The following is a 13,509-nucleotide window of genomic DNA, read 5'->3' on the forward strand; positions in this document are numbered from 1 at the left end:
CCAGTAGCCTGGTTCACTGCAGGAAGGCTGTGACCAGTCTGTGTCCGCGAGAGAGGGATGAACAGGCCTAAACCTGGCCATCCACCTCAAGTGTCCTGGCAAAACCTGGCAATAAGCCTCTCCTTTGTACGCTTCACTAGCCTCAAACATGTCTGCTCACCAGAACTTCTCTGCTACCTGACTTCATTTCATCTATGAAGTATTTTCCTTGCCTGCGTGTGGAGCCCCCGGTGCTGGCCTTACTGATCTTTGTACTCCAAGCCCTGACCCCTTATCTCTGCCTTACGCATATCCAAACAGGGTGATCTCATGCTCTCTCTTTGGTCCCGGGAATATTAAAGAACAGTAGACCACCCAAGGAAGAAACCTAGTTTGACAAAGAGCTGCTAACTTTTTTTTCTTGCCAACCAACCTTGTATAATTTTACTATTTTTTTTGCTTTTCCTATTGTACAAGGAACTAGGTTTCTACTCTTTTCACTTAAAAACCAAAAACTGTTTATCAAGAGCAAATTCCAAATGTCTATTTGTGGAGAAGAAAACATGTCACCTGCCAGAGATAACCAATATTAGTAGGTCGGGTGTGTGTATATATTACAAGTTTTTTTTTTTTTTCCCTTAAAAAAGTAGATAGATAATTTAGTACATCCCTTTGTAGACTGCTTTTTCATTTGCTATTTTTTTGGAGCCCTGGCTTTACATGTGTCTCCCATCGCTAATGTGACCGACCGCGCATTAGACATCCAGGCAGACTCCGAGAGTCCACATAAAGAGAGTTGCCAGGCCACCACCCCATCCCATTTCAGCAGGAGGTCAGTTAGAGCCGAAAGGCAGCTGCCCACAGCCGAAGACCTCACTTGCAACGCTGCCCTGAGTGGTGCGGTGGGCGTTCCAGAAGGGGCAGAGTTACCTGAGTTTCAGCTGGGACCGCACCTCTCCGAACTCCAGCTGGAGCAGTTCGTTGTAACACGCCATGAGGCTGGGGTTTTCCACATACCTCTACAAAGAGAAGAGGGATTTCGTGGATAAACAAATGTGCATCTTGAAGTTATTATTGACTATCAGGAAAAATTCTTTTCACAGACTTCTCACGTGGGTAACTGAAACCTGAAAAGACACGTTATCTTTAATGTTGAACAGGAACTGAGAGGTGAAAATCTGAGTACCAAATTAGCTTTTTTAAAGAAATAAGTTTTTTGAGAGAGAGAAAGAGACAGAGGGTGTGTGCGAGGGGCAGAGAGAGAGGGAGGGAGAATCCTAAGCAGGCTCCATGTGAGCCTGTGACCTGAGCTGAAATTAAGAGTCAGAGGTGAGCTACCCAGGCACCCCAGGTACCAAATTCACTTTTAAGAAGACAGGGCTTGGGCACCTGAATGGCTCAATCAGTTGAGCCTCTGACTCTTGATTTCGGCTTAGGTCATGATCCCACGATTTATGAGATTAAGCCCTGCATCGGGCTCTGCCCTGACAGCATGGAGCCTGCTTGGGATTCTCTCTCTCCCTCTCTCTCTGCCCCTCCCCTGCTCATGTGCTCACTCTTTCTCTCTCTCAAAATAAATAAATACACTTTAAAAAAAAGAAAAGAAGAAGAAGACCGGGCTTAAAAATGCTTTGTTTGAGCAAACAGGATTTTGGTTATCTGCATGGCACTATCAGAGGCTAGAATATGCAGAAGGAAGAAATTCATTTAACTGAAGTCTTAATTTATATTAACTTCTAGAGTACATTCACTTAGTCAAGCACAGTATGCTGTCCTCTTTAAAGTCGCTCAAGCCCACAGTCAGCAAACACACACTTGCACTTCTCTGGGCACCTGCATCTCACAAAGGTAACCCCCACCCGGCAACGTGTTCCTACACTCACCTCAGTCAAGGCACTGAAGGATGGCTCTCCACAGCACAGGTGCTGGCTTTGCCCACTAGCCTTACTGCCGTGGACAATCTCTACCTCGTGCAATAACCTTTACATGATGGAAACACCTCACCACAAAGCTAGTCACGTGGCCGTGAGGAGCACGCACCCATTCCGCCACCAAGTTATGTATTCCACGAAGACATCTTTAGAGGTCACCGTGTCCTGTCACTTAGTTCCATTCGGGCGGAAGAAACATCGGGGAACATTACTCACTCCTGTTTCTGTGACCAGCTCTTGCTTTCACCTGCTCGATGCATAGATGACACTCTGCTGGCCGAGGACGAGGCTGAGGCCGAAGAGGCAGGGCCGGACCTGTGCAGGCCACCACCTCCAAGCCAAAGCCAGACCAACCTGGGACATGGGCCTTTCATGGAGCTCCTGCCTCTGCCCCAGTGAAGGTGCATAGAAGACCAATAGCCCTCTGTTTAAACAGTGATCAGGGTCTTGTCTGTGCGTCATGCAACCTAATCAATCCAGCCCCGGGTTCGTGCCTTATAAGCTGTATGACCCTAAACGAGGCACCCGGGCCCGCTCTGCTCTTGCACAAGCCTATCCTGCTCCTACCCGCTGCGGGTGACCGTGAGGACCAAGTGAGGTGGAGGGAGAGAGCACTCTAACCGCAAACCACTGCACGACCACAGAGCACGGTGATCGCCATCCCCAGGAGGAGAGGGGAGGGAGGAGCAAGCCACGCTGGCCGTGGGCACCCTGGTCCCTATCCCACAGGCCAGAACACAGCCCCTCTCACCACAGAAGCGTGAGAGCGGTGCCCCGCCTACAGCACTCGCCCACCGGGAGAGGAGTGTGCTGGGCCTGCCGTGCATTCCTCGGTCAGCCCTGACTCCACGGAACACCCGAGAATGCCGTCCACCTGCACAGGTACCTGGTGCCGACTGGGCGGGAACAGGGAGGAGACTCCTGGGCACAGGGCCTGTGCCACCGCCAGCAGACACGGGTTGGGGCCCTGAGCTGTCCAGGGGCCTGGCTGGCCTCACCTGCTCTGCACGTGAGATCCTGGGACATGGAGACACGTGTATTTATAAACGGCCTCCCAGGGATGCAATGAGACTTTTCACTGGGTGTGAACGTAAATGTCCAAACTTCCAAGGCAGGCGTCAAAGTTACAAAATGGGCACGTGGGACCAAACGTACAGCAACCTGCCCCTGCTGTCTGCACCTCCCCCACGAACCCCTGCTCTAAACATCCCGTCTTTCCCGCCCTTGTCCAACTTCCACGTGTGTCGCAAGGACTCCACAGGGCATGGAGGGTGGAGGAGGGCACCGGGTCAGGGGGTGCTTGGGGAACAGGCCGTCATCCCTACTGCTCCAGCAGCAGCTGGCCTCCTGTCCCCGCCCCGCCCGACCCCAGCGCCTGGGCCACAAACCCTGCAGACCCCTGAGCTGACCCAACTTTGCTTTTCCAGAGCCCGTCACACCCGCCCTGCTGGGCCCCACCCAGGGGTTCTCAAGCCCCGGCTGCCTATTAGAATTACCTGCAATCTTGCCAAATAATAGCAACGGGCAGGCCTCTTCCAACACCACCTGAAAGACACTCTCTGGGGAAGCTCTTCAAGGGATTCTGACGCGCAACCAGTGCTGAGAGACGCCACACCCCAACTTCTCAGTTAGTCAGCAGGGGCTTGGCCGCCAAGTCCCACCGAGGAAGCAAGCAGCTCTCCATCCACCCTGAAACCTTGAACTCTGGCTAATCCGCAAAATAGCCGAGTGCCCTCTGAATACAAGAGATCCCACTATAGTGTTGGCTTTCGGGTCTAGGTCTGGCTCAAGCCTCGGCATCACTGACCCCCAGCCACGGGACTTGGGGCAGTCACCTTCCCTCTAGGTCTAGATGCCCTGCTCTGTCACCAGGCACTCAGCCACCTCGGTATCCTGTTGTTACGTGAAGGTACGGGGCTCTCCTTGAAGGAAGATTAGCTTTCACCTGTGGTCTCTGACGACTGGCCATCCACTTGAATTCGTCATCTACAAAATGGCGAGCCTGCTGCTACCTCCTGATTTCCCAGGTCACGTACCTCTACAATGACTACCTCAAAGCCTTTGTGCTTAGGGATGTGCACCTAAGCCTGGTTCCAGCAAAGGCTTCACAGGACACAGTGACCAAGTATGTGGGCGAGAGGGCGGGGACTGTGTGCATCAGCTACTCCTGCATTTTCAAGCCTCATGATAACTTGATTATATTAAGAAGAGAAAGGACTGAGGTCTCCTATACCTTCCACCAGGATGCTCTTTCCAGCCCACAGCTGTGCCAATGTACTTCCTTGTGGAGAACGGCAAACACACATTCCCAACGTGCATCTATGCCCTTTCGAAGAGACCTCATACAAACATAAAAGCTTAAGGACTCCCGGTGGCTGGAAGAAAAGAATACAAGGCAGGGTACACCATCTACCCCCAACTTTCTCTAGAAAGTAGAAGCTTCCGAGCTCCTTGCTAAAAAGGATAGCCAGCTTTGAAGCCCCAAGAGTTATCGTGTAAGTATCTTCAAAGTTAGCTGGGAAAGTTTTTTTTTTTCCTTGTATGAATGCTTTCCCAGGTACGTTGAGAGGACGTGATCTAGGATCCACTAGCGAGAGGTGATCCATCATTTCCAACTTGGGATTCTGCACTTAAAGGAACACTCCCTTTCACACTGGCTGACTTGTTCTCCTACCATTTAATATGAATTACTGGAGGTGAGGGAATGGGAGTAGGTGCCGATATGGGTGTATGTTTTGGGAGCTGTCTTGGGAACCACAAAACTACGCAACAATAACAATAATCCAATGTATGCTTTTTACAGAAAAACGACGTGTGTATAAAGTAAAATGTTAAACTCCATCTATCCAATGTTCATATTGGGGGTTTTCTTAGTCTGCATTTACTTGCCACCCTTGTTCATTTCTTAAGCTTTCATCACTTTGTCTTATAAATGTCACATGGTCGCACTTCTGTAACCCAGTCCAGAAGGCCTTTCACCGGGAGAAACGGTCCGTTCACACACGCTTGCTTCTAGCCCTTCTAGTGAGTTTACGACTCGCCCCACACTGCGGCTTCCTCTTCCTCGTGTCAGCCAGTCTGACCAGGCTGCTGTAAATTTCACATTTCCTCTCGTGAATTTGGAAGGCTTGTTAAATCTTTCCGTTTATTACTGGCTGCCTTCCCTTCCAATGACCTCAAAGGCTAACATTGATTTCCTTGCTCTATTTGAAAGCAAGATCCTGATCATCCCCAGAACAGACCATCTCCCAGGGAGCGCATGTTCTAGTCTGCACCTTTCCCACCGACGACAGCTTCAGAATACTTTCACTGCCCGCCCCCTCCCATGTCTGCTAGATAAGGTCCTGAGAACGCTCTTACCCCCACCTCCTCCCCACAAACCCTGAAGATGCCTAGGTTCACTAAGACAGTCGAGAATCTAAATCCCGAGCCATTGTTCAAATTTTTCTTTTGGTACGTCCCTTGCGTTAGAAGAGTATTATATACCCCAGCCTGAGTGTTCCCTTTTGGGCCTGAACAGCATACCTACATAGATCTAGATCTCACCTACATTTCTCACGTTATGGAACCACAGGCGTAGCTACACTACCCGGCGTTCATGCACACGCAGGCGCAGATGGAGGGCAGCAGTAGGCGGGACCCTGCGCTCGGCAGGTTCCCTGCCCACCACTTCCCTCCACTTTATCCTCCCTGCTCCTCAAGTGTCTTGTTCGAGTTCATCTGGTGTCGCAGTGGAGTCCTTTCTCAGTTCTTTGCCTCGGACAGGGCTCCTGGCGGGGGGACAGGACTCTCAATTTTACGCCCACCCCCTTTTGCACTGCAAGGTGACCAAGGAGTTGTCTGGGCGGGACTCTCGGGCTGCGGTCCTCCCGCGGTAATATCTCATCAGACCAGGCATTACTATTACTGTTTTATACAGTCAATGTGTGCTTAGATTTACCCCCATATTCACCATTTTCTTGCTGCTCACTTCTTGGCGTTGCAAGCCTTCCACTTGGGATTCACCTTCCCTCTGCTTGAAGCACCCCCTTTAGCATTTTCTTGTAAGGATCTGCTAGTTGCAAACTCTGTTTTCACATTGCTCAAAGTCTTTATTTCAACTGCATTTTTGGAAGCTATTCATGCTAGGGCTAGTTACTTTCCTTTATCACCCTGCAAGGGTTATTCCTGTATGTTCTATTTTCCATTTATCACTGCAGAGAAGCTAGCTGATAGTCGTCAATCTTCCGAAGTTCATCTTTCTTCTCTGGCTGATTTTAAGGTTGCTTTCCAGGTGTGACACCGGGGTGGCTCAGTCGGTTGAGTGTCCAACTCGTGATTTTGGCTCAAGTCATGATCCCAGAGTCGTGGGCTCGAACTCCGTGTTGGGCCTCGTGCTGAGCGTGGAGCCTAAGATTCTCTCTCACCCTCACCCTCTCCCCCGCTCACATTCTCTCTCTCTCTCAAAAAAAAAAAAAAAATCTCTGTTTTGTTTTTTTCACCATGATGTGTCTTCTTTTTATTTACTCTACTTCGGATTTGTTGGAATTTTTGAATCTGTGGACCATAATCTTTCATCAGTTCTAGAAAATTCTCTTCCAATACTGCCTCTACCCCTCTCTCTCTCTCCCGTTCTTCGGGAACCCCAGTTGTATATATGCTAAACTATACAGTCTGTCCTCCACACTTAACTTCCCTAACTTATCTTCTGTTACCGAATCTCTGTGCTACATGCTCTAAGACTTCTTCTGACCCACTAAGTTTTACAAGTTTTCAGTTACATGTGTTCATTTCTCAGAAGTTACTTATGTTCTGCTTAGAATTTGCTGTGCCACTTTTTACGGTTTCCTATTCCCTGCAGACATTTCCAAGATCGTCTTGTCTTTTATTCTTTACATCTAAGCATGACTGCTTCATAATTCGTGTCTGAGAATTCTGGTATCTGTGGGTCGTGGGGGCCCATTTCTGCTGTCTTTCCCCTACTAGCTCTCACTTTCAGTGCCTCTCCTCCTGTGTGCGTGGAGGGCTGCCTGGGCCCTGGGGCAGTTACTCATGGAGATTCTCTGAGGCTGGAGGTGAAGGGGTCTTCCTCTGGGGGGGATCCGTATTTGCTTCTGCCAAATACCTAGGAGTGCCACCTACCACCTAGGACCACTTTAACTAAATTCATGGCCTGGGGGCGGGGGGGGGGGGCGGTTCTTAACTACCTCATGGACATAAAATTGGGCCACAAATCTGCCCCAGGATCAGCCATAGGTAAGTTCTCTCCATCATGATTTCCAGGGCTCACTGGCAACCAGCTGACCAAAGCCTTTAGCAGCCTTTTGGCTTAGGGGAGACCAACAGATCAGGGCCTGGGAGGAGACGGAGTCGTGTTTGGGCTGCCTCATTTCCAGAGTCCTTGAACTGCCTTTAAAGTTGCATGTATACACGTCAGCATTACCAAAACACATCCTATGGCATAACATTTAGAGTAGGTCATTGAAGGAGATTTTAAGATGTTTAGATGACTTCAGCAGACACAATTTTGAGAGAACAAAACGTAACGCGTCGTACATTATTAGATTACCAAGTTCTAAAGCTAAACCAAACTGTAACAGCATGAAGACAACACATTTTTTTTTTCTTCAAATGAGTTCAAAACTTTTGCTGGCTCTGAACGGAGATTAAATAATTTCTCGGGGCGCCTGGGTGGCTCAGTCGATTAAGCGTCCGACTTCGGCTCAGGTCATGATCTCACAGTCACGGTTCAAGCTCCGTGATGGGCTCTGTGCTGACAGCTCAGAGCCTGGCGCCTGTTTCGGATTCGTGCCTCCCTCTCTCTCTGCCCCTCCCCTGCTCATGCCCTGTCTCTCTGGGTCTCAAAAATAAATAAAAACATTAAAACAAATTTTAATAAAAAAAAATAATTTCTCAGGCTGAATGATACCTGCATAACAAAGAAATGGGTACGTACCCTTGTAAAGCCAGCAGCAATGAGGGGCATCACAGAGGACTCTTCTCTATCCGTCCTTCAAAAGAACATAGTCAAGGGTCAGAGACAGTTTTTATCAGTAATAGCTCACCTCTTTTACTCACTATTTACATAATACTATGACTATCACATAATGGCAAATACTTTTAGATGCATTAGATTAATATACCAATCAGAAGTGTAAAATTGAAAATAGTTTTCTGTTTTTGTTTCGTAGGTAGCTTTCTGGCAGCATACCATAAAGTCTGAAATATGGAGATCGCACGGACAGCCAGAATACAGGAGTAACCACGTATCTATTTGATATGTAAATATTTTAACTTAAATGCTTCCCTACTTTCTTCTACTTCCAATTAAAAAAAAAAAAATCTCTTCTCCCCCCCCCCCAAACGTTCTAGGAAAAAAGTTTAAAGGACAAAGAATTCCTTCTTCTATCCACAAAAATATATAAGCTAAATAACAGTTATTTGAATACTGCCCTTCTCCCAGCGCATTTCTGTTCTTTCCTTACCTTCAATTTCAGGATGAAATACAAGATTTCTCCCATCTACGTATGAATCAAATCTTCATAAATACTTGGGAGTTAGAAGGCCCTCGGGAGATGTCCCTGGTAACATTCATACTTTGAACAATGGAACTCTCTCGTGGTCTGCCTATTTCTAAAGCGAACGGCAGTCCCAAATCACAAAACCTTCCACGAGAGCAGAAAGTCCCTCCGTGGAGGTAACTGGTGAGGTAAAGACAGTAAGAAGGAAGAAAAGGCCAAAAAGGTCACACCTGTCACAGCCTGCAAGCTGTTAGGCCCCTGCTAAGAGCAAGCAGGACACAGACACCTGAACTTCAACATCAAAACTGGTGACGGCTTACCTGCGTACTACACCAATGATAATTGTGTTTTCGGAGAGTTTTGATGACCTGATAGACCTTTAAAAAACAAACAAACAAACAAACACATTTTTAAAAAATGTAAAGTACTTCTTAAAAAAAAATACCCTTAAATTTTGGAAGAACGATCAAAGCTGGGGGGAGGCAGAAGACGGAGCAGGTCACATTCTGGATTTCCGTTCTTGGCTACTCAATCTTCCTCCCTCAAGGGGACAGGCCCCTACTCCGTGGACGAGTAACCCTAACACTCACGCAGGACAAACATAACAGCTGCTAGAGACGGCGTGCCTGCTACTTGCTCTGACCTTTGTCAACCTGAGTGTCTCAGGTGGAGAACGTTCCCTACCTCGGGCTTATGTGACAGGGGTTATCGGTCTCTCGCCATCAAAGGGACACGCGAGTACATGTGTGTTACCACACACTGACAGCCGCGGTTACGGTGGGGACGAAGCCCAGAGGCCCGCTCCCTACATCCTCTAGAGAGTTCCTAGGTACAGTGTGGGCAAGAGTGGTAGCCGCAGAATTCAGAAGTAGCAGGATCTCCGAATCCGTCAGAAAGAAGAGACAGAGAAGAATGGAGGACTGGTCAGGAAGAGTAGGGGACGCTGCTCCACCAAAACCCGCCCCCCTCCAGAGTAAAAGGCTCCCCGGAGGACCCACTCACCCCTCCTGGAGAAGCAGCCTCCCTGGGATACACCCCCAGCCAGGAGAGGAGACGACGGGGTGGAATGAACGTGCCCAGGAGAGAAGGCGCTGGGCTGTGCCCCAGCCCTGAGCTCCCCTACCCTGGGGGACGCAGGACCCTGGAGAGGAGCCGTGATGCCACAGGCAGAGGGGACGCAGTCCCGGGCTGGGAGGAAGACACTCACAGCAGACGGGGGCTTCAGCAGAAGAGCGGACTGTTCCCACGCGGCCCCAGCCCCGTCACGGGCGTGGTGACCTCCTAGAGAACGTGGGCAGGATGGGACACAGAACGGCCACGACTTACTGCAGGACCTCGTTCCATTGGCTCACAAAACAGAACCACTCCCGGGTCACAGAACACAGAAAACCACTCGAGTGACTTTCTCGATTCTCCCAACGATGGCCCATAACGTAGCCATTCCAGGAGCATCAGAGACGTTAATCAGGCATACACAGTGGATACCTTGGTTTGGCAAACTTTTTCTGTAAAGGGCCAGATGGCACGTATCTTAGGCTCTGTGAGCCACGCAGACTCTGTCACAACCACTCCACACTGCCCCTGTGGCACAAAAGCGGCCAGAGACGATACAGAAGTGAACGGTGGGGCCCTGCCCCAGGGCCCCGGGGCCTCATTTTCTCAAGGAACTGAGGTTGAGGAGGCTGAGCCCCACCTCAGATGCAGACTGCATGTGGGTACAGAGTGGCTCAGGGATGGACACGCAGCTCTAGGGACAAGCCAGTCTCTCTCGGGGGCCTTGTGGCTCACACCTCTCAACATTGCTGCTTTTAGCAGTGTCCACTCTGTTCCTCCAGCTTCCACCTGCCTGTCCGCTCCAGAGCAGGCCAACTGTAATGGCGCCACATGGCTGCTCTATCGGAAGAGCCCCCTCGACAGGTCACCACGGGGTCTGCCACCCGGGTGCCGGTCGCCGGTCCCACCGCGGTCTCCCTGCCTGGAGAACAGCCAGGCTCGCCTTCCTGAAGAGGGGGCCATCGAACGGCTGGAGAAGCCTGGAAGGGCGATGGCACAGCAGACACTCACACAGGCAAGGCCAGGTCACCTCTCAAAACTGGGATACTACTGACCTATCACTCATCTTACACAGGGCCAGACAGGCACTCACGAATGGTATTTCTGTGGCTTCTTAGGACACTGTACTCGTGTTCCTATTTCTGTCTCGTCACAAAGATTTCAAGAAAGAAAAGGCAAATTTAAGTATGTAGCCAGGCATCTCAAACTGGCTCTCACCTTTTTAGAAGAGAAACAGGGACATGAGTCGTAGAAATAGCAAGCAGGTAAATGTACAGATGAAGTCAGGAAGTAGTTCTGGAAGCTACTCCGGATGCAGGAACGAGGGTGGGCACGGGCTCAGGACAAAGCAGAAGGGAAGACCACGTTTACCTGGAAGAAAGCTGACACCTGCCGAGGAGGGCTAACACTGTATGAAATACGTGCACTCTTGCCTTTTTCTGGTCCACAAGGAGGAAGAACTGATTAGAAAACAGAAACGTCAAGGAACCTGGGTTGAAAAATAACACCCTAGACTTTAGAATTCCAGAAAATGAAGAAAGAAACGACTTGACACCATCGTTTACACCCAGACATTAGTAAGGCAGGTCTCAAGAACTCAGGAAAAAGAGAGAGCATGAGTCTATAGCACGAGCTTCTGAAACACCAAGCAAGCACCCTGGGAGGCTCTCAAAACCAGGCTAGCTGGCGCATCACTAGGATTTTACTGGATTATGCGGAAGAGAAAACTCCAACACGAGTCTTCTCCCGCGTAAAAGATGTGCGGAGGTAGGCAGTCCAGGGCTGTGATGGCTCACTGTGGCACTGGACAGCTGGCTCCTTCTGTCGAAGGGTCCCTATTACCGCCTACACACGGTTCCCTCCTCATGACCCAAGACGGATGCTGCGCTCGGGCCATAGACTCCACATTCCTGACGGCAGGAAGAAGGGCACGCACTCTCCCTCGAAGGATACTTTCCAGAGGATGCACATGGCATTCCCACTGGCCAGCCGCAGGAAAAGCTTGGGAATGCACGTATTTTCTAGGCAGCCACAGGCCCAGCTCAACGCTAGAAATTCTGTTGTCGGGAAAGAGTAGGCTTAACGTAAGAATACAGCTAAGCCCTTCGAGGAGTTAAATTTGACAAAAGTACAACTCCATTACTCGTACTTCGCCACTGTTCTCTCTGCCACGTGGAACGAATCTCAGATTGAAAATGGCATTTACGACGGTAACCATGAGCCGCAGACCAGGGGGAGTCCGGCACGCCACACGGATTTAATTCCGCTAATGCACGCTGGGTTTCCACGCCCAGCTTTAGTTCCTTCACCTCCCTTCATAAAATCTTCCCTTTCATTACAGAGCCCTGCTCCCGGGGCACAAAAGAATAGTTCTTCGTTTCTTCTGAGTGCACCAGGCATACGTCTTCTGAAAGGTTCTGCAAATTGCTCGTGGCGAGTCATGTTCTCAGTCTCTGAGGCTGTTCTTTCCCCGACCATTATTTGGCAGCTTTTTACAGGCACCCACTTCTTTACCCTGTTCGTTCGTCCTTGGACAGAAGTGATACAAGCCCAGGCCGAGAGCCTGCAGCAGAGGGCGCCACAGAAATCTCCCTTGCGCCCCTCGGCCAGGCCCTCAGCGTGAGTGGCCCTCCTGGGATCCGGTGAGCAGACGCGGGGCTCCGAGGGCGCTGCCAGCAGGCAGGCCTGGCTTGGCCGCCCGGGGTGGACCCTTGACTGGCCCTCGCCCGTCCTCTAACCGAACGTGAGAACTGGCGCGCTGTGCGGTCGTGAAGCTGTGACACGTGAATGGCCGGTCCCACACTCCCTAGGCCGCTGCCCCTCCTCACGACGTGGCAGAAAATCCCACGTCTCTGCCCGCCTCCTTGGCTCACAGTCTTGGGTTTCCCGGTGGAGGCAGAAAGGAAAGAATGAAGAGGCAGCAGGGAGTGGGGGGCCGGAGGCAGGGCTCCAGCCGCTCCCAGATGCGGTGGTGCCCCTCTGAGCAGAGCCGTTGGTCCGTCTGTCAGCGCAGCTCCAGCACCCCAGGCTCAGCAGAGCCTCCTCCCGGCCCAGTGTGGCCCTGTGACCTTGGGCTTCGGAGGCTGGCGTGCGCAGGAGCTGTCCCCGGGGCAGGACAGGCCTCTCCGTTAGGCCCCGCGGTACGAGGCATACAGAGAATCCCTGCCTCCTCTGTTCTCCGGCTTCTGACACACCCATCAGCCGAACTCCGGCCTCTGAACGGCTGTGGTCGGCTTTTATCTGTTACCTTCGTGGGCTTCTGGACAGGAGGCTGAGGAGGCAGTGAAATCAGGTGCGGACAAGACGCCGCCCACAGCCTCACAACTGGTCGACGCGCCTCAGCACCTTCTGCCCGTCTACGCTGCCTGTCCGGCCAGCAGCCCAGATCTCCCACCTGCTCTAGACCCTCCCCTGCACAGACCGAGGCAGTGTCTCAACTGCCTAGTGGGGGAAGTCTGCGCCCTTGGCTCAGCACCCAAGGCCCTCGTGATGGGGCTCCTGTCTGCTGCTCCAGCCTCGGCCAGAGCCACGTCCCACACCCGCCCGACCGGGCAGCCATCGGGCACTGAGCAGAGAAGCCCTGTATACCTGCCTCTTCCTACACATGAGGCTCCCTCCAGCTGGAATGTTTAAGTTTAAATTCAAGTTAGTTAACAATTAAAAATTGTTTTTAAGTTTAAATTCAAGTTAGTACCGGTTTCAGGGCTAGGACCCAGCAACCCATCCCCTCCGTGTAACACCCAGAGCTCCTCCCAACAGGTGCCCTCCTTGATGCCCACCACCCCTCCCCCCGCCCCTCTAGCAACCCTCTGTTTGTTCTCTGTATTTAAGAGTCTCTTACGGTTTGTATCCCTGTTTTTATCTTAGTTTTCCTTCCCTTGCCCTGTGTTCATGTTTTGTTTCTTAAATTCCACATGTGAGTGAAATCTGATACTTGTCTTTCTCTGACCGACTTATTTCACTTAGCATAATACATTCTAGTTAAATCCACGTTGTTGCAAATGGCAAGATTTCATACTTTTTGATTGCTGAGTAGTATTCCAGAG

General features: G+C 50.8%; 1 protein-coding gene across 2 annotated transcripts in view; it reads right to left on the reverse strand.

Annotated features, from left to right (window-relative positions):
* The window catches only part of PDE8A (phosphodiesterase 8A), a 154,602-nt gene that overhangs the window by 63,797 nt on the left and 77,296 nt on the right, over window positions 1-13,509 (reverse strand). For both annotated transcript variants that reach the window (XM_043554670.1, XM_043554669.1), the window contains exons 4-6: window positions 8,731-8,787; window positions 7,846-7,900; window positions 910-998 (exon numbers count right to left, since the gene is read on the reverse strand). In XM_043554670.1, coding sequence (XP_043410605.1) covers window positions 910-998; window positions 7,846-7,900; window positions 8,731-8,787 — 201 coding nt within the window. The remainder of the gene's footprint in view (window positions 1-909; window positions 999-7,845; window positions 7,901-8,730; window positions 8,788-13,509) is intronic.

This window comes from Prionailurus bengalensis, chromosome B3 (genome assembly GCF_016509475.1).
Source record: "Prionailurus bengalensis isolate Pbe53 chromosome B3, Fcat_Pben_1.1_paternal_pri, whole genome shotgun sequence".
Taxonomy (NCBI): Eukaryota; Metazoa; Chordata; class Mammalia; order Carnivora; family Felidae; genus Prionailurus; species Prionailurus bengalensis.